The sequence below is a fragment of the Theropithecus gelada genome, chromosome X (genome assembly GCF_003255815.1).
Source record: "Theropithecus gelada isolate Dixy chromosome X, Tgel_1.0, whole genome shotgun sequence".
NCBI lineage: Eukaryota > Metazoa > Chordata > Mammalia > Primates > Cercopithecidae > Theropithecus > Theropithecus gelada.
Window position 1 is genome coordinate 134,181,296 of NC_037689.1, and position 22,427 is coordinate 134,203,722.

The 22,427-nt window shown below is 39.1% G+C and overlaps 1 protein-coding gene across 1 annotated transcript in view; it reads right to left on the reverse strand.

The window, feature by feature from the left end:
* The window catches only part of ARHGEF6 (Rac/Cdc42 guanine nucleotide exchange factor 6), a 116,938-nt gene that overhangs the window by 56,469 nt on the left and 38,042 nt on the right, over nucleotides 1–22,427 (reverse strand). The window contains exon 6 of the mRNA XM_025372211.1: nucleotides 12,773–12,843. Coding sequence (XP_025227996.1) covers nucleotides 12,773–12,843 — 71 coding nt within the window. The remainder of the gene's footprint in view (nucleotides 1–12,772; nucleotides 12,844–22,427) is intronic.

Sequence of the window (22,427 nt, forward strand, 5' to 3'; positions counted from 1 at the left end):
AATTTGTGGAATGCAGTGAAAGCAGTGCTTGTGGGGAAATTTATAGCACTGAATGCATATATTAGAAAAGAAGAAAGATCTAAAATAAACAACCTAAACTTTCACCTTAGGAAACAACAAAAAGAAGAGCAAACTAAACCTAAAACACACAGAAGAAAAGAAATAATAAAAATTAGGGCAGAAATCAATGAGATTGAAAACAGAAAATCAGTAGAGGAAATCAATAAAACCAAAAGCTGGCTCTTTGAAAAGATCAATAAAATTGGTGAACTTCATTGAAAAAAAGAGAGAAGATACAAACTGTTAATATCAGAAATGAAATGGCAGGATATCACTAGAGATCCCATGGAAATTAAAATAATGTTAAAGGAATATTATGAATAACTCTGCCTACAAATTTGATAACCTAGATTAAATGGAGTTTTTTAAAGGTACAGTCTGCCAACACTCACAAGAGAAGAAATAGATAATCTGAATAGGCCTACATCTAGTAAAGAAAATGAATTGGTAATTAACATCCTTCCAAAACAGAAAGCATTAAGCCCAGATAGGTTCACTGGTAAATTCTACTAAACATTTAAGGAAGAAATTATATCAATTCTTTACAATCTCTTCCAGAACATAGAAGCACAGAGAATACATACTTCCTAACTCATTTTATGAAGCCAGAATTACCCCAATACCCAAACCAAAGACATTACAAGAAAACTGCAAACCAGTATCTCTAATGCATATAGTTACAAAAATCATCAATAAAATATTAGCAAATAAAATCCAGCAATAGATAAAAGGAATGCTACAACACAGCCAAGTGTGGTTTAACAAAGTATGCAAGACTAGTTCAACATTCCAAAAAATCACTAATGTAATCTATCACATCAACAGTCTAGAGAAGGAAAATCACATGATCATATCAACAGATGCAGAAAAGGCATTTGACAATATACAACATCCATTCATGATTCTTTTTTAGTTCTCAGAAAACTAGGAATAGTTTCTCAACTTGATAAAGAACAGCTATGAAAAAAATAAGAGAAAAAAGAAAATGAAAAACCAACCAACAAACAAAAAAGTCCCCGACATCTAACATCATACTTAATGGTAAGAAGCCAGATGCTTTCCTACTAAGATTAGGAACAAAACAAGAATGTTCCCCTCACACCATTCTTTTTCAACATCATATTGAATGTCCTAGCTAACGCAATAAGACAAGAAAAAAATAAAAGGTATACACATTGGGAAGAAAGCAATAAAACTGTCTTTATTTGCAGATAACATGATTGTATATGTAGAAAATCTGAATAAATCAAAAAAATTTCTGGAGCTAATGAGTGATTATAACATGGTGGCAAGATGCAAAGTCAATACACAAATGTCAATCATTTTCCTTTATATCAGCAATAAACAATTAAAATCTGAAACAAAAAAACATAATATCATTTAGATTAGCACCCCTAAAAATGAAATACTTAGGTATAAATCTAAGAAAATATGTACAAGATCTATGTAAAGAAAACTACAAAACTCTGGTAAAAGACATCAAAGAACTAAATAAATGGGGAGATACCCTATATTAATGGGTAGAAAGACTCAGTATTATCAAGATGTCAGTTATTTCCAACTTGATCTATAGATTCAACATAATTCCAATCACAATCTCAGTAAGTTATTTTGTGAATATTGACAGATTCAAATTCCAAAAATAAAAATAAAATCAGTATGTTAATATCTGCACTCCCATGTTCATTCCAGCATTATTCATGATAGCCAAAACATGAAATCAGCAGATGCATGGACAGAGAAAATGTGGTATAAAAACACAACGGAGGCTGGGCATGGTGGTTCATGCCTATAACCCCAGCACTTTGGGAGGCTGGGGAGAACAGATTGCTTGAGCTCAAGAGTTCGAGACCAGCCTCAGCAACATGGTGAGGCCCTGTCTCTATAAAAAACTAAAAAATTAGCCAGGTGTGGTGGTGCACACCTGTAGCCCCAGCTACTTGGGAGGCTGAGGTGGAAGGATCACTTGAGTCCAGGGGCAGAGGTTGCAGTGAGCCAGGATCACACCACTGCACTCCAGTCTGAGTGACAGAGCAAGACCCTCAAACAAAACAAAACTCAATGGAATACTATTATACAAATAATATTTGTTTTGTCTCAAAACAAAACAAAACACAATGGAATACTATTCAATCATTAAAAAGATGAAAATCCTGCCATTTGCAACAACATGGATCAACCTAGAAGACATTATGTTAAGTGAAATAAGTCAGTCACAGTAAGAAAAATACCACATGATCTCATCATATATGTAATCTTAAAAAGTTGATCTCATAGAACTAGAGAATAGAATGGTGGTTACAAGGGGCTGCAGCAGTTGGGGGACCCAGTTGGGATGATGTTGATCAAAGGATATGAAATATCCGTTAGAAGGAATAAGTTCAAGAGAGCTCTCGTGCAACATTGTGACTATAGTAAATAACAATATATTGTACTCTTAAAAAATGCCTAGAGAGGGAATGTTAATTGTTCTTACCACAAAAATGATAACTATGTGAGGTAATATGTGTGTTAATTAGCTAGCTTTAGTCATTCCACAATGACTAAACATGACAGAACATCATGTTGTACACAATTAATACATATAATTTTATCTGTCAATTATAAAAAAAAGACCATTCAATGGGGAGAGAACATTTTTTTTCAACAAATGGTGCTGAGAAAACTAGATATTCACATGTAAAAGAAAAAATTTACACCCGTACCTCATACCATATACAAAAATTAACTCAAAATGGATTTCAGAGTTAAATCTACAAAAGTCTTAAAGTAAACAGAGGAAGAAATCTTCATGACTTTCAATTTGGCAATGGATTCTTGGGTGACACATAAGTAAATTGAAATTCATCAAAATTAAAAATTTTTGTGTGTGAAATGACATTATCAAGAAAGTGAAAAGACAACTCATAGAATGGAAGAAATATTTGCAAATCATATATCTGATAAGAGTCTAGTATCCACAATATATATAGAACTATTACAACTCAACAATAAAAATAATCAATTAAAGTTGGCAAAGAATTTGAATAGAAATTTCTCCAAAGAAGATATACAAATGGCCAATAAACATACCCAACGTCATTAACTATTAGGAAAATGCTAATCAAAACCACAATGAGATACTACTTGATACTCAATAGGGTGGTTATATTACAAAGAAAAAAACAGATAATAACAAGTGTTGGTGAGGATATAGAGAAACTGAAACTCTTACAATTGTTGGTAAGAATGTAAAATGGTACTGCTACTGTGATAAACAGTTTGGCCGCTCCTCAGAAAGTCAGACACAAAGTTACCACGTGACCCAGCATATCTACTCCTAAAGAAGTGAAAACATATGTCCACACAATAATTTGTACATGAATGTTCACAGCAGCATTTTTAATAATAACCAAAAAGTGCCGGGCGCGGTGGCTCAAGCCTGTAATCCCAGCACTTTGGTAGGCAGAGGCGGGTGGATCACGAGGTCAGGAGATCGAGACCATCCTGGCTAACACTGTGAAACCCTGTCTCTACTAAAAATGCAAAAAATTAGCCGGGCATGGTGGCAGCGGGTGCCTGTAGTCCCAGCTACTCGGGAGGCTGAGGCAGGAGAATGGCGTGAACCCAGGAGGCGGAGCTTGCAGTGAGCCGAGATAGCGCCACTGCACTCCAGCCTGGGCGACAGAGACTCCGTCTCAAAAAAAAAAAAAAAAAAAAAGTCCACCAACTGACAAATGGATAAATAAAAGCTGGTCTAACCATACAATAGAACATTACTTAGCTATAAAATGAAAGAAGTACTGATACATTCTACAACATGGATGAACCTTGAAAATACTATGCTAAGTGAAAGAAATCAAACACAAAATATCACATATTATAGAATTCCATGTATGTAAAACTTCCAGAATAGGCAAAATCCATACAGACAGAAAGTAGATTAGTGGTTGCCAAGGGCTGAAGGGAATGGGAAATGGGAAGTGACTGATAATTGATAGGTTTTTTGCTGGGGTGATAACAATGTTATGAAATTAGATGAGACAGTGGCGATCATTGTGCAACTCTGTGAATACACTAATAACAGTGAATTATACACTTTAAAATGGTGAATTTTATGCTATGTGAATTATACCTCAATAAAGCTATTATTTAAAAACACAAATTTCTCACCTGTCAATAAAAACTCTTCTGTTTTTTCTCTGACTCCAAGTCCTTATCCAGGGTCATGGCCCTCAATACTCAAGCTTGTTCATCATGATAGCTCTTTGTCCATGTGGGTTGTTGTTCACTGCAGTTCCTCAAGTAATCACTTATACTCAGCACTGATATTCATTTTTTTAATTCATAGAAATAGAGATAAATGCACTAGAATTCAACAGTACTATATTTTATTAAGTAAAAAGGAGGAGGTAAGGCTCATATGCACATTTATTTAAAATATTTATTTGGGCCAGGCAGAGTGGCTCACGCCTGTAATTACAGCACTTTTGGAGGCTGAGGCAGGCAGATCACTTGAGGCCAGAAGTTTGAGAACAGCCTGGCCAACATGGTGAAACCCCCATCTCTACTGAAAATATAAAAATTAGCTGGGCATGGTGGCACATGCCTGTAATCCCAGCTACTTAGAAGGCTGAGGCAGAAAGATTGCTTTAACCTGGGAGGTGGAGGTTGCAGTGAGCCCAAATCAAATTGTGCCACTGCACTTCAGCTGGGTGAAAGAGGGAGGGTCTGTCTCAAAAAATATAAAAATAAAAATAAAATATTTACTTGGTTATCTATAGTATTGGTGTTGGGAATCAAAAAGGATGGGGCCCTCTTATATTTGGGAGGGAATTAAGTCTTCTAATCTTTTTGTTCACTCTTTTCTTTTCTTTTCAGACAGAGTCTCACTCTGTTGCCCAAGCTGGAGTGCAGTGGCACAATCTCGGCTCAGTGCAACCTCTGCCTCCTGGGTTCCAGTGATTGTTCTGCCTCAGCCTCCTGAGTAGCTGGGACTACAGGCACATGCCACCATGCCCAGCTAATTTTTATATTTTTAGTAGAGACGGTGTTTCACCATATTGGCCATGCTGGTCTCGAACTCCTGACCTCGTGATCCACCCACCTTGGCCTCCCAAAGTGCTGGAATTACAGGTGTGAGCCACCATGCCTGGCCTGTTCACACTTTTCTAAAAAGACCATGTCTGGTAACAAGCCATCTCACATCCTCACCCTTCCTAAAATTTTTTAAATTTTTTAAATTATTCATTTATTTTTTGTTGTGTGTGTGTTTGATTGTTTTTGAGACAGAGTCTTGCTGTGTCGCCCAAGCAGGAGTGCAGTGGCGCTATCTTGGCTCACTGCAGTGTTGCTCTCCCAGACTCAAATGATCCTCCTGCCTCAGCCTCTCAAGTAGCTTGGCCTACAAGCACAAGCCACCATGCCCAGCTAATTTTTAATTTTTTGTTGAGACGGAGTCTCACTATGTTGCCCAGGCTGGTCTTGAATTCCTGGGCTCAAACTGTCCTCCTGCCTCTGCCTCCCAAAGTTCTGGGATTACAGGCATGAGTAACCATGCCCAGCTGTCACCCTCCCTTAAAGCACTGTTGTATATAACTGTCATAGTCCCTGAATTATAATATCTGTTGAAATAAAGGAAAACAACAGCAAACAGTCATAGCTTGAAGGGAATTTTTTAAATTAGTAAAATCATAGATATTATTTTCATCATAAAATGTGATTTTTAAAACAAACACTACTTTAATTCCATTGTTTATATAATTCAATCTCTTTCTCCGCCATTGAAATAGCCTTAATATTTCAATTCCCTTTAAAATGCTATCATATGGGGCTCTTGTACATGAAATTGCTAAGATTCTTCAAGAAAGATGCCAAGTGTCCTGCTCCAGTGGGTTTATTTGCTAGGTGAGGCAACAAACTTTCTAGGAGACCCATCTCTGCTGGAACCACTGGCATAGGACAGTTACTTCCCATGGGAGGGAGGCACACAGACACTTCCTGCTGCCTTGGAGTGAGTTCTGGAGAGCTAAATGGAAATATACATTAAACTCCTATGACTGCAAGTTTTGAGAGTGGCAGAATGGACTTTACAAAATTAAAATGACAAAAGTGGTTAATAAGTCTTTTTATCAAATTATGCCCCCCTCCCCCCCAAAAAAATGCATGTGAGTAGTAATATACTAAACAGAACTTCTCTTGCTGTGGTTGGATGAGCAGGAATGCTCATCAGGGTGGATGTTTGGGATTCCTTCCCAAAGTCACTCGGAACTTTATTGCTTTCTTCAATCTCAAAATATCAACTGATGAACTTCTGAGACTGGTTCTTTATTTTTCAGGCCACAGGGCATCTAATGTAAAAGGATAAGAAGGGAAGCAGACAGAGAAGGCTATGTGCTCCCAAACAGAAGGCCTCAGTGGTGAGTCAGAAGGCAAGGAGTTTGGCAGGCCAAGCAACTTCAGAGCAGTACAATTTGATCTGATGAAATCCATTCAAACTCACTAAAATAGACTCTGTCCAGACACTGCCTTTGCCTCCCTGACTCTGTCTTCCCAAGGACAACTGGGCATCCTTTTGCTCAACCAACCTTTGCCTGAATTCAGAATAAAATAGATAGTGAGAAACCATAGGAAAAAAAAAGGTGGAGGCCTTTGCTACCGCCATCCTGGGCTATTGATTTTCCAGTAAAACACATTTCCTACATTTCCTGGAGAGGCTTTAGAGTGAGTTCATTTGTATAACTACGTTTTCCAAAGGGAAGGAGTCATAAAAGTATAAAGAAATTATTTTAAGAAACTAAAATGCATAAACAATGGCTGAAAATAGAGATATCTCCAATGATAAAGGAGTCTATAATAGTCTCAGGAAACCTTAAATCAAAGCAAAATTATTACATTATAGGAATTCTGAGATAATTACGATGCCTATGAAAATGAGCTAATGTTGGTGAAGTTCTTTGAGAACAAAAAGAGCAATATATTATAATATTTATGTCATATTTGATTTATATGCCAGTAGAACCGCCTGCAGTGATTGATTCCGCACGCCCAGGTCCTTGGCTTTCACAAAACAAGCAGCACTAGTCCCCATTATCCACAGACAGATTCACGAACTCCCTAGGATCCTGTCACTTCCTCCACCTCCAGCCCTCGAATGGAAGAGTAAGATGGGAAGAGGGTAAGAAAGAAGTAAGAGCGGATATGGAAAAGAGAATCAATGGATATATGTGTAAGGTAGTTTAGGCTAGTAGAATTGAAAAGGTGAGTGAGCACTAGAAAGGTAGAAAAATCCAGGGTAGGAGTGAGAGGGTAGATAGATGAGTGAGAGAGAAAATGAGGGTGAGCAGAAAACGGGAAGCTACAGCAAAGGTTACCCAAAGCTTCCTAGGATTTTTGTAATGTAACATGCCACAGCCTTCCTCCCACCTTTTCTACCGCAGGCAAGTTCTATAAAACATGCCTTTAAGGCATCTACCATATGTTACATAAAGTAGAAGAAAGCAAGAACAAAATAAATTACATTGGTCCTTAGTGATTGTATTTTCCTACCTGGATGTGGGGAAATACCATCTTTCACTCTGCACACAGATGCTCATCCCCAGAGTTGAATATTAAGATTACTGTGAGTCTGGCCTATTTGTGACAGCACAAAGGACAGCTTTATTAAGTGTGCTGCAATAGTTGCAGTGAATAAAGAATTTCATCTTACAAGGGACATTTGGATGGGAGAAGAAGAGAGTGCAGTCCACTCTCTGACCTGCAGGGACTAATTACAGACAGGCACACTCTTGCCAGGCAGAATCTGCTCATATAGCTCTCCCTGTCTGAATAAACTTTCAGCTCTTCTCTGCTTGTCTAACTTCCGACCTTCCTCCAAGATTTGCCTTGAATCCTACATCCTCCATTCAACCTTTTCCTTGATTGGTTCTCATATTTTAGGTGAAGTGAGCATCAGAGCCACCTGTGCATTAAGGGGAAGTGGTTAAGGAAGGAGTGGGAGGAGTTGTTAAAAATGCTATTTCCTGGAATCAACAGCCAGAGAATTTGATGTAGCAAGTCAGGTGTGTGGCCCAGATGTCTGTAGTTTCTTTCTTTCTTTCTTCTTTCTTTTTCTTTTCTTTTCTTTTCTCTTCTTTTTCTTTTTTTCTTTCTTTTTCTTTTTCTTTCTCTCTTTCTTTCTCTCTCTCTCCTGTCTTTCTTTCCTTCCTTCTTTCTTTTTCAAGACAGAGTCTCACTTTGTCACCCAGGCTGGAGTGCAATGGTGCAATCTCGGCTCATTGCAACCTCTGCCTCCCAGGTTCAAGCAATTCTCCTGCCTCAGTCTCCCAAGTAGCTGGGATTACAGGCCCGGGCCGCCACGCCCAGCTAATTTTTGTATTTTTTTGTAGAGACGGGGTATCGCCATGTTGGCCAGGCTGGTCTCGAACTCCTGACCTCAAGTGATCCACCCGCCTTGGCCTCCCAAGGTGCTGGGATTACAAGCGTGAGCCACCACACCCGTATGTCTGTAGTTTTAACAAGTTCCCCAGGTGCCTCCGAGACAAAGGATCCCAACTGCATTTTGAAAAACCCATCTTACAACACTTTACAACCTTACATCATTCTCTACCATGTGGCTTACACTATCATGTTTGTCCTGCCCTCCCAATGAGACCATGGGTGCCAAGACCTAAGTGCTGCATACGAATAAAGCCTCACAACCAAGCTGCATCAATTCCTTTCTCTGATTTTTACTTTTTAAATCTTCCTGGTATATAACATTAAGTTACAATGAGCAAAGAAAGACAATGGGCAGAAGAAGATTATTAGAAAAAATAATTAATAGTGAGAGAAGTTTAACATATGGCAGCAATAATTGAGGACAATTAAGGAACCAAGGTCGGGGCAGTAAAAGCTTTATCTGGATTGCCATGACTCTCAAGGATGCTAAGTTCCTATTCAAAACAACAGGCCAGGAGTGGCCAAGTCTCAGTTACCTACATTAAACATGCCTAGTGGCAGGTGTGGGTCTGAGCTGGGTGCCACAGCCACCTTGGTCACAATGGACAACTACTTAACATTTCAAAATTGACATGACGCCAGAATTGCATCAAGGCCTAAATGGGGCTGAAATCAGCAGATAATCCCTTAGAAACTTGAAAAGGGGGAGAATATGTCTGCAGATTTACAAATTCCCAGAGGTCTCTATCCTGCCCAAGTTCACAGGATGTGATGATTAATTGTATGTGTCGACCCAAGTTGTAATCCTGTAAACTTGGGCAGGATAGACAGGGTGCCCAGATATTTCGCTAAACATTATTTCTGCGTATGTCTGTAAGGGTTTTCCAGATGAGATTAGCATTTAAATTGGTAGATGGAGTAAAGCAGATTGCCTCCCTATTGTGAGTGGGCTTCATCCAATCTGCTAAGGACCTGAATAGAACAAAAAGGTAGAAGAAGGGAGAATTTGCTTTCTCTGTCTGCCTATTTGAGCTAGAAAATTGATCTTCTCCTGACCTCAGAGTGAAATTAACACTATCAGCTCTCTGGTTCCCAGGCCTTTGGACTTGTACGGAATTACACCACCAGCTTTCCTGGGTCTCCAGCTTTGAGACAGTAGAGTATGGAATTTCTCAGCCTCCATACTCACATGTGCCAATTCCTTATTCATTCTCTCTCTCTCTCTCTCTCTCTCTCTCTCTCTCTCTCTCTCCCCACTATTGGTTCTGTTTCTCTGGGAAACCTAATACACAGGACCAAACTAAAGGGAGCCTTGGGCTGGCAAAGACTCACTAAATGGAAGAGCATAAGAACAGGTCTAGTTGGGTGCAGTGGCTCACACCTGCAATCCCAGCACTTTGGGAAGCCAAGGTGGGAGGACCACCTGAGGTCAGGAGTTCGAGACCAGCCTGGCCAACATGGTGAAACCCTGTCTCTACTAAAAATACAAAAATTAGCCGGGAATTGTGGCACATGCCTGTAATCCCAGCTACTCGGGAAGCTGAGGCAGGAGAATCGCTTGAACCTGGGAGGCAGAGGTTGCAGTGAGCCAAGATCATGCCACTGCACTCCAGCCTGGGCAACAAAGTGAGACTCCATCTCAAAAAAAAAAAAAGAATAGGCCTGGTCAGAAACAAGTATTATTGGGGTGTGGGGATAGAAAAATCTGTATGGGCCAGGCGCAGTGGTTCACGCCTGTAATCCCAGCACTTTCGGAGGCCAAGGCGGGCAAATCATGAGGTCAGGAGTTCGAGACCAGCCTGGCCAATATAGTGAAACCCCGTTTCTACTAAAAACTACAAAAATTAGCTGGGCGTGGTGGCGCTTGCCTGTAGTCCCAGCTACTCAGGAGACTGAGGCAGAAGAATCGCTCGAACCCGGGAGGCAGAGGTTGCAGTGAGCCGAGATCGTGCCACTGCACTCCATCCAGGGCAACAGAGTGAGACTCCGTGTCAAAAAAAAAAAAAAAAAAGAAAGAAAGAAAATAAAAAAGAAAAATATTTATGAAAAAGAAAATACGTAATTTCCTGTTTTATTTGAAAAATTATATACACACCTATATTACAGGCTATATATACATATATATGCATATATATGGATACACATACACCTACCTCAAAGAAAATTTGGCATGAGATTCACTAACATGTTAATAGTGATTATTTCTAAGTGGTGGGATTACATGTGGTACTTACTTTCTTTTTTATATTATTTCTGTATCGTCTGATATTTTAAAAACAGCTGTTTATATAACTAGTTATATAAGAGAAAAATGTTATTTCTTTTTTTAATGAAGTAAAAATCAGTCATTAGTATTCTTATAGATCTAGCAACAGAAAATATCTACAATTAATGACTCTTGGAGGGAAGAAGAGTTAATATACCATCAGTTGAGGGCACTTTTCATGTGAGTGAAATTGATTTTACAAGTCTACAAATCCTGTGGATGGAATAATTTTTTTTTATTCAACACAGATTAGGAGGACAATCAGAACACTCAAAACATATTTTGAATTAATTGACACTAAAAATTTGCCTAAATATTCAAGGCCAAAGAAATGTGGATTTAAAAAACCCAACCAACCAAAATCTCTTCACATCCATATCTAGTTACAATATATCCAGCTGGTCAATAATTAAGCAATATTCACATCAAAGTTCTACAGGTTCTTCACAGGCTATCATGGTTCCCCCAAGACATTTGTTTTCTTTATTAGGTCTGAGGTTTGGGATAATATCTACCAAAAAAAAATTGTTAAACATATATATCCTTTGACCTAAGCACTTAACTTTCACTATACAGATCTTCATATACTTTGACAAGTGATATATATATAAGCTATTCAATGCAGAATTGTCTATAACAGCAAGGAACTAGAAACAACATGTCTTCCAACAGGAGGTGGGATATATAAACTGCAGCATGTCCAGAGTTCGACCATTATATATATAGGATTGATATAAATTCCATGAGAATCACAGAGTTTACTCTGCCTTGGATAATCCCAACCACATTTTAAGTTGGTGGAATCAGCAGAGGCAGAGAGAGATCCAAAGCAGAGTGATGATATGCTCTAGACCCACAGGTAGAAGCAGCTATGGTAATATTTTCATCCATCATTCCACTACAACCTTTCTTTAAAAATTAAATAATTAGGAGTTATCTAAAAGCTAAAAGAAGTGATCAGGAAGTAAGGGAGAAGGGAATCTACCTCTGCTGCGTAATATATTTTAGCCTTGGAAACGTAAGATAAAAGATATTAACAAAATAGTCCCCTGTGATTATTTATTGTCCATGTTAGCTAGTGAGTTCCTTCTTGATTTTTCATATTCTCTATTGCTCATGTCATCATTATGGAGCAAATTCACTGAAGAGTGAAATTCAACTTTTTGAAACAAAATGATATTCACATACCTGTATAGAGATGTTTAAAAACTCTATCCATGCACAAAGGGAGATGAGTATGCAAGACAAATGCACATAGAACACTGGGTAAAAAAGTGAAACTGTATTTCAGCTGAGGTGGTGAGGCGGGGCCAGGGGAATGACAAGGCTACCAGACAGGAAAACTTAGAGGTTAATCATGACTTGACCTTTTAATTAGTGACTGGACCAAGTCTGGAAAGGAGACGTGAAGAGAAAGCAGAGAGTAGATGAAGGAGAATGATGCGACTTCTTTTTCAAATAGGGATTTATTTTGAGTATTGCACATACCCTATTTATAGCTAACATATTTTGACATATCTGTGTTTAAGCCAGAGCCATGTCATTCCTCCCACTGTGCCAAAGGGCAGTTTTCCTTTTGGGCTCTCTTTAAAGGATGATAATATTCCAGAGGATATAATAATGAAGTCATTGATTCTGAAGTAAAATCACAAAATGCAACCACTTAAAATTTATTGCATTACAGGAACTTGGAAATTCGCCTTCTAAATATCTGGTAAGGGTATATTTAACTGCTGAATTTCACCATAATTCTTACATATTAGCCAATTTCTATTTCATGCTGTTTAATAGGGCTTGCTCTGAATCCATGCTACCTTTGAATTTTTCAGCACGGTAGATATAAGACTTCTAGATATCTGTAAGAAGCATAAAGTAGAAGAGCTCCACTGTAATGCGAATGGCATTGGACTCATGCATGCAACTTTATTCAGTCTTTCCTTTGTGTCACCTCAACACATCAATGGTTTGACAAGTGAAAAAGTTCCATATAGAGTCAAGAAAATTTTTATTCATCATCTGAACACTTACCACAGTATAATAATTCTTGGTAAGTGGAGCAGTTTCAAATCCTTTGATGGCCTTGGGGGAGAGAGGTCTCTCTGTGAAAAAGACATTTAAATTATGTTAATATCACAGAAGGCTATTATGAACATTTTATAACATAGGTCAACCAACATGCTATAAAGATTCCCAGTGGAAGGATCAATGGAAATGTACATTCTTAAACAAGTGAAACTACAACTGTGCTAAACTATAGATGGTCAAAGTTAGACCTTCTTGTCTAGACCCCTCAATTTCCAAAGGAGGAATAAGCCAAGGAGTTAAGACCTAACTAAGAAATAGCAGGGGCAGGGCAAGAACTTTACTCCCGGTTGGGGTTGTCTGCCCTCTCCATTCAACTTATTCAAAACAGATACGCAAAACCAATACTAGCCAAATGCATACAGATAGTCGCCAACTTATGATGGTTCAACTTATGATTTTGCAACTTAACAATGGTGCAACAGTGATACACATTCAGTAGAAATCATAATTTGTTTTGACATTTTCCTGCCTTGGCAAACTACTGTGTACATGACCTAATAAATACTTTATTATAAAATAGGCTTTGTGTTAGATAATTTTGCCCAACTGCAGGCTACTGTAAGTTTTCTGAGCACATTTAAGGTAGGCTAGGCTAAGCCATGATGTTCAGTAGGTTAGGTGTATTAAATGTATTCTTGATTTATGATACTTTCAACTTACAATGGGTTTATCAGTATGTAACCCCATCGTAAGTCAAGAAGCATCTGTACTTATAACGTGCAATTTACTATACAAGTATAATAAAATATAAATAATGGCAAGCATGCTTTTCTTGGGTGTGTCTACTATGCCAACAACAAAATAATCAGAAGATTTAACTCGATGAAAACTAGCAGGACATTATTCTCTTTTAAGTATAATTTTAATATTATTCCATTGCGTTGTAAAATGCTGCCCTTCTTTTACCTAAATTAATCTTACTTATTAAACTCATGACTAAAGGAAATCCTAGGACATTCTTTAAAAAAAAACACACAATAAAAATATGAGACATTCATAACAAATTTTTAGCAGTGTCACAACATAGCATCTTTCCTACCTGCATTTTCTCCTCTGCTTCACTTTGTTTTATATTTTAATTTTAACTTGCTATACTGTATGCTGTTTTAAACCCTTTCTAAAGTATGGTGCAGTATAAATAATCAAATAATAACATATCATCAGATCTTCATTTTTCTTTTTTAAATAATATTTTCAAATTATAAATCTATTGCAATCCCACCCTCAAAAATTTTAAATATAGAACAGAAAACAAAACCCAGCAATTAGCCCATTACCTAGAGCTAACCATCATCATTTAGACTGTTTTTGAAATGTGTCTTCCCTTTCTTTTTTATATGTTTGTGATTGGATCTTTCTAACCTTACCTGCAGTTTTATAATTCTTCTATTACAATATTATTTTATAAATATTTTCCCATTTAACCTTGATTTTTAATTATTATTGTATTGGAATGTCCCTAATATTTATTTCATACTTAATAGCATTTAAGACACATTATTTGATCTTTACAACAACTCTGACAGGCAGACTATCTTCTCATTTTACAGAAGAGGCCACTAAGATTCAAGGAAGTGAAGTCAGTTGTCTCACGTCATGCAGCTAGGAAATGGCAGAGCCAAGACTGAAGCCCAGGTATGTCTTGACAAGAGCCTGTGTTCCTAACCAATATGATACCCAGAGATAAAGCTACTGAAGGGCTTGGTCAATGGCATGGACCGGGGTTCCTGCTGGAGTTCAGAGAGGCTATGAGTTTGATCTGGGATGGTTAGAGAAGACCTTGCTGGGAAGGAGGTACTCGATCTGGCCCTGAAGGGCAGATGGAATTCAAACAGGCAGGGAAGGCAGTACAGAGTTTTCTTTTCGGGGAAGATTTCAGAAACACAGATGTATAAATGGCAATGCTCAAGGCAGAACTGTTCTTGTGACAGTGAGTTATCCAGTGGGACCAGGTTAGGCAGAGTGAAAATAAGGCAGAAAAGTAGCAATGAGGGACAATTCTGTCACTCCCCGGTGAGGACAAGTGGAGCATAGCCAGTTCCTGGAAGCTTTATGCTAGTTCAAGATCCACCTGGATCCACTGGTGGTTCATAAGGCTTTCCTGGGAAAATGTGAGCACTATCAGAAATGAAACAGGGAACATCAGTCCAGACCCTGGAGATATAAAAAGGATAATAATGGAATACTACAAACAACTCTACATACATAAATTTGACACTTAGGTGTGAAATGAACCAATTCCTCAGAAAACAAAAACTACCGCAACTCACCCAATATGAAATAGATCATTTGAATGGCCTTATAACTATTAAGGAAATTGAACTTGTAAATTTAAAACTCTGAAAAAGGAAATCTCCAGGCCCATAAGGTGTCACTGGAGAATTCTATTAACTGTTTAAGGAAGAATCAATACTAATTCCATATGTCACATAGAAAATAAAAGAGATCACTTCCCAAGTCATTTTATGAAATCACTATTGCACTGACACCAAAACCATACAAACGCAGTGCAAAAAAGAAAACTGCAGACCAATATCCCTCATGAATATGGATGCAAAAAAATTTACAAAATATTAGCAAGTAGAATTCAGCAATATTTTAAAAGAATTGTATACTATGGGATTCATCCTAGGTTGGTTAAATATTTTAAAATCCATTAATGTAACCCATGATCTTAACATTCTTAAAAGAAAAAAGTCACATGATAATATTAATCGATGCAGAAAAAGCACTTGACAAAATTAAACACCTATTTGAGAAAAAGTAACTCATGGAAAAAATAAGAATAAAGAACTTCTTCAACTTAATAAAGTGCGTCTACAAAAAGCCTACAGTTAGCATCTTATAAAAGGGGGAAAGACCGAATGCTAAATGCTTTCCCCCTAAGATCAGGAACAAGGCAAGGATGCATGTTCTCACCACTATTAATTCAGCATAGCACTGAAGTTCTAGCTCTCCCTGCAGTCTTGGTCTAAGCTGGGGAATTAACACAAAGAACAGAAGGGAGACAGATTTGGAAGGATAAACTTGGAAAGTCTAAAAAAACGTAGACCTTGCAAATGACTGGCTCCATGAAACACTACAAGAGGGAATGCAAAGAGAAAAACACCAGCACTATGACCTCAGTGACAGTTTCTGGCCTCTTGTTCCTTCTTTGCTCCCCACCCCCACCCCTACCACTTCTTACTCCCGCCACGTGAAAGACTCTCTGAAACCCACACTCAGCAACATGCAAAGAAGGAATGAATATGTGGAGGTTCTCAGGAGACAAGTTCAGTCCCTGGTGGCGGATTAGAAAGTGACCTAACTAGAACGAACATGAAAATGTAAACATTTTAGGTGGTGTTCTAAGGCAATGAGGAGATTGGGTAATCCAATCAGTGGGGGGGGGGGAATCAGTCAATATAGTGAAGAATTCCAGTGGATTGTTTGTATGATATAACTCAAACAAGAGTGTCACACAAATACAGGCATAAGAAATCCTCCTGATTCTGATGTAAAGATCCCTTTCCAATTAATTTTTGATTCTTTCTCTTCCTTTGCTGGTGTGCAGATTACTATTGCCTGTTGGTGGTGATAGGACAAAAAGAAATCGAGTGACAAATAGTCTCGCTGGACAGGAAACATCTATGTGATACACCCAGGGGATTAAAACAGGAAGTCTAAATATAAAGCTCAATCCTAGCTTTGGTTTATAATGAGCAGGAAGACTGATTTCTTAATCTGCCTTAATACAAATTTAATTAACCATGTACCTAATCCCCTCAATTGATATCTATATTTACTGCTAATAAGAAGTTTTAGAAGAAGGATTTGATGACCTCTTAATTGAATCAGTGGGAGAAAATAGAATTTGTTTAAAATATCTGCTCAATCGCACTTGCCTCAATAATTTCTTGGCTTAAAAATTTTGCCAGGAAATTTTTAATGCAAAGTACCAACAAAACCCTCAACCTTTCTAGGTAACAGAACAGAGACAAAAATTTAAAAAGGATATAATCACCATTATGTTGCCACTGTACTAGCAGAAATTACTTTGATGTATTAATAACAAGTTAACTTACAAGTTACCACTGATTTTTAAGAGAGAATGGAAAATTGTATATAAGTGGCTAATTTTCTCATTTATAATGTATCTGGCTCAAATGAAATACAAGAGCAAAGCCCGTTAATATATGTTCTGTAGGCCAGGCGCAGTGGCTCAAGCCTGTAATCCCAGCACTTTGGGAGGCCGAGACGGGCGGATCACAAGGTCAGGAGATGGAGACCATCCTGGCTAACACGATGAAACCCCGTCTCTACTAAAAAAAAATACAAAAAACTAGCCGGGCGAGGTGGCGGCGCCTATAGTCCCAGCTACTCGGGAGGCTGAGGCAGGAGAATGGTGTAAACCCAGGAGGCGGAGCTTGCAGTGAGCTGGGATCCGGCCACTGCACTCCAGCCTGGGCAACAGAGCGAGACTCCGTCTCAAAAAAAAAAAAAATGTTCTGTAACTTATATAATGACTAAGTTATTAATACATGTATTTTTCATGAAATAAGATCCTTAAAAAAACATATTTTTGGTCAAAATAGGGTTTTTTTTTTTTCATGTAATAGGAAATTCAGAGGTAGGCAAGCAGAATTGATGACAGTGGCTTCATGATGTCATCAATGTCCAGGTTCAATCATCCTTGGAGAGAGGCTTTTATCATCATGGTCACAAAAACTTACTCTACTTTCAGCCACAAGCTCATGTTAAAAAGAGGGGTGTGTGTGTGTGTGTGTGTGTGTCTGTGTGTGTTTCATACTCAAGTCTTCTATTTCTTAACTTTCTATGGTATTAGGTGGGTGATTCTTTATGCTATACAACCTCTGAAATCAGCCTCTTCTCAAAGAGCGGGAAAAAGCTATCCCCAGAGCTTTGGCCATAATTATCTCTAGATGAGAGTTACAGTGGAATCCAAAACTTAAAACGCCACTCTCCAAGGGCAAATTTACCAGAGCACAAAGTGCTCTTGTCAATGACAGACTGAAGGGAGGAAAACTATGCACAGCACTCCCATGGCACAGCAATCTGCAGGGTGAGGGTTGTATGGCTTTGGGCTTGTTTTGTTCTGCTTTTAAGACATTACAAAAGAATGTGTAGTATCAGGCTAAATGTCCCTCCGCCCTCCAGGCTGCATGTATGAATGTGTCAGAATTACTGACTCTTCGAGTGGCCACAGTGTTATATGTTTGACCCAATAGTAAGCAGACTGAGATCGCTAAAGATTTTTAGTTCCATGCCTGATTGAATTTTATAAATGGCCTAAAAGGTTGTATGGCAATGGGGTTTAAAACTCTACGTTGGCTGGGCGCGGTGGCTCACGCCTGTAATCCCAGCACTGTGGGAGGCCGAGGCGGGCGGATCACCTGAGGTCGAGAGTTTGAGACCAGCCTGATCAACATTCCTTACTAAAATTACAAAATTAGCCAGGCATGGTGACGCATGCCTGCAATCCCAGCTACTTAGGAGGCTGAGGTAGGATACTCGCTTGAACCTGGGAGGCAGAGGTTGTGGGGAGCTGAGATCGCGCCATTGCACTCCAGCCTGGGCAACAAGAGTGAAACTCCATCTCAAAAAAGAAAAAAATATATACATCAGTATGGAGTTCGTTGAAAGAAATGAAGGCCAGGCATGGTGGCTCACCTCTGTAATCCCAGAACTTTGGATGGCCAGGGCAGGAGGATCGCTAGAGCCCAGGAGTTTTGAGACCAGCCTGGGCAACACAGTGAGATACCGTGTTTAAAAAAAAAAAAAAAAAAAAAAGACAGAGAGAAAGATTAATTAATTAATTAAAAATGGAAAAGTATTTTCTAGACCAAACGTAACACAACATAGCATTTAATTTAAAATATTCCTTGGCAGCATCCTAGATAGGTTTTGGCTTACCTACTATTTTGTGGTGGTGGCAAGAGTTGGGGTAGGAAAGAATTCAAGTCAACAAAGATTCATTGAGCACCTACTTTCCCAGCAAGACATTTTTATTACCTGAAGCTAGTCTCTTCCATTGTCCCTCAAGCTCACTCTGCTCAGTCCTACCACAGAACCATCGTGTGTTTTGCTTTCCCTGAACAATCACTATGATTTAGATTGTCCTTGCCTCTCTTCTGGGCCTATTCACAGCCTATCTGTCTTTCAGTGTTCAGCTTAAGCCCTGTCTCCTCCAGGAAGCCTCCCCCAACCTCTTCAGGCATAACACACTCTCTGTCTCTGAACACCAATGCTCTGCTATATATTTTACACTTCATTGTCCACTGGCTTATACTGTCAGTTGCCTCATCACCAGCTCTTATCTCTCTCCTGTGCTCCATAACCATACTGCCAACTACTTGCTAGAAATCTTCAGACCTATGACTCGGTGCACCTCTGCTCAAGTACAAAACAGTTCATCATCTTCAGTACCAATCACCCCCCCAACACAGACACACAGAGAGACATGCACACTCAACCTCTGCCTCCTCCTATCTTCTCTATTAACAGAGTTCAGCACACATCAAACATTTCCTATGTCTAAAGCACCATGTTAGGCATATGGAGACAAGACGGTATACAAAGAGGAATAAGTCCCCTTGACTTCCCTGTCAAGATGAGTTATATTCCTCTCTTCTCCTCCCACCTCTCCAGAGCATCCTGTATTTAGCTCTATCACTAAACTTATCATATTGTATTCTAATGATGTCTTTCTACAATGGAGTATGAACACCCTGAAGGCAAAAGCCATGTCTTATGCTTCTCCACCACACCAGTGTCCAAGACAGAGATTGACGCCCTCATTAAGAGAAATCAACCTTTGTGGGCTGGCTAGGTGCATGACACTGCATGCCATTAAGGAGCTCACCATCAAGCTGGACCTCTAGACTTGGTATTGTTCTCATCTGTTCCCTTATCCTCAAAAGTAATCATCAGCAAGTTTTTAAAATTTCATTTCAACAGTATATACTGCATCCATCCACTTCTCTTCCTCCCCACTATCCCCACAGCAGTCCATACCACTATCTGGATTGCCTGGACCTTAGCAGTAGCCTCTGCTAGTTTCTCTACACCCTTGCTGGTTATTCCCACCACTTCCCTGAAATACATCCCCCACGTTACCTCCAGAAAGATCTTCCTAAACCATGTTATCCCTTGCCTAAAACTTGACATTGACACCACCTCTTAATGTAGTTCCAGCTCAAGGTCCCATTCCTTATCATCATGCATCTGATTCTCAACCCAAATTACCCCACCATCCACTCTTACTTCCATGCTTGAACTTAAAAATTTCCTCTAATCTTCTTCTCCCATTCAGAAGCTTCTTCTGTCCTTCAAGACCCAATTCAAGTGCTTCCGCACTCCTTATGTTATTGTTAATCAAATTGTTTCTTCACTGTTCCCACAGCATCTTACTCAGTCCTTTGTCTGTGTTACTTACTCTGTCCTGGCCTGTAACAGTTAGTTGTGCACAAACCTGTGTTGATTACTAGACTGTAAGGTGCTAGGGGACGGCGTCTATGAGGTATAGATTGTTATAGACCCCCTGAGTGCCTAGGAGGTACTCAGTGAACAAGCTGAACAGAATTGAATTACCTATCCCATAATATTCATTCATTTTACAAATATTTACTGAGTATAAACAAAACGAACGGTCTCTGCCCTTGTGGTATTTACATTTCTAATGGTAAAATATAAACAGTAAATGAAATAAATAAGTAAATGTGTATTATGTTAGATGGGGAAAAATAATAAGCAAAAAAATTTAAGCAGGGAAGGAGGATAGAGGGAGTGGGGATAGGGTTAAATTTTCTCCTGGGTGACCAGGAAAGGCCCTCCTGTGAAGTGGACAAGTGAGTGGACCTGAAGGAGGTGAGGGAGCCAGCCGTGCTGACAGCTGGAGAGTGTTTCAGACAGGGGGACACCAAGTGAGGCAGGAGCCTGTCTGGCACAGGCAGCCAAGAGACCAGTGTGGCTAAAGTGGAATGAGTGAGGGGAAGAGAGATGAGAGAGGAGGCCAGAAGGGCAATGGAAGGCCAGATCCTCGAGGGCCTTGGAAGCTATTGTGATGACCTTGGCCTTTTCTTTTTTTGAGATGGGGAGCCATGACAAAAGTTACATTATTATTATTATTATTATTATTTTGAGACAGAGTCTCGCTCTGTCACCCAGGCTGGAGTGCAGTGGCACAATCTCAGCTCACTGCAACCTCCACCTCCTGGGTTCAAACTATTCTCCTGTCTCAGCCTCCCAAGTAGCTAGGACTATAGGCATGCGCCACCATGCCCAGCTAATTTTTGTATTTTTAGTAGAGATGGGATTTCTCCATGTTGCTCAGGCTGATTGTGAATTCCCAACCTCAAGTGATCTGCCCGCCTCAGCCTCCCAAAGTGCTAGGATTACAGGCATGAGCCACTGCACCCGGCCCCAAGATACATTTTGAAAGAATCACTCTGGGTACTGAGTTTAGACTGGATTACAGGAGTAACAAAAACAGGGGCAGAGATGCCAATTAGGAAGCTGCTGTCATAAGCTAAATGAGAGAGGTTGTTCCGTACACTACTAGTTCCAGGCCTTCCCTGACTAGCACTCATTTCCTGGCCCAAGCAACTCAGACCTGTCCTTGACAGTTGGGTTAGATGCTTCTAAGGGTTACCTAAGTGCTCAAATCAGAGCTGGAGCTTGCCACATGAATCCTAAGCTGAGTCCTAAACCAGAGAGAATATAGAAGAAATTTTAAAAAGAAGAGCCCTAAGACCAGGACAAATAACCTGGGGCAGTCTATAAGGGAGTGGCCGGACTGCTACAAGGAATCACAATGAGGGACATTATAAGGAGAGTCGTCAAATTGAGGGTGTGCTGTTCACTTCCCAGGTCCCCTCAGCAGTGCTTGGGATTCCTGGACAAAATTACTGCTCCTTTCAGTTTTGCAGATAAAGACACTGTATCAGGGAACAATGTTAGAGTGAATCTGGAAAATCTTTCAGGGATCCTGTCAACAAAATTAAATCAATTGAAAGATGTAGTGAGAGGTAAAAATCGTCTGTGAATATCATCAAAACCAAAGAAATTCCAGGCAAAGCCTGTGGAAATACTCCAGGGCTCAACAGAACCTTCTTGATTCCCAGTAATTAAAAATGCTAAGAAGTCTCCATATAGGTATATAATTATAAGTCTGCTAGTAAACATGTTCCATTAAAGGAGATATCCCTTTTAACACAACACAGAACACAGAAAAGTGTGCAAATTAATTTTATCTTAAACACTTTAGGAAAAAGCTCCTAACTCTGGTTATCTGGGGGAGGGTGCAAAGAGAAGAGGAACTTTCATTATCTACATTATACAGCTGACCCTTGAACAACATGGGCTCGAACTTTGCAGGCCCATCCCATTTATACATGAAGACAATGAAGATGAAGATCTTTATGATGATTTACTTCCACCTAACTAATAGTAAATGTATTTTCTCTTCTTTATGATTTTCTTAATAACATTTTCTGTTCCCTAGCTTACTTTATTATAAGAACACAGTATATAATACATATAACATACAATCAGTAAGGCTTCCAATCAACAGTAGGCTATTAGAAGTTAAGTTTTGGAG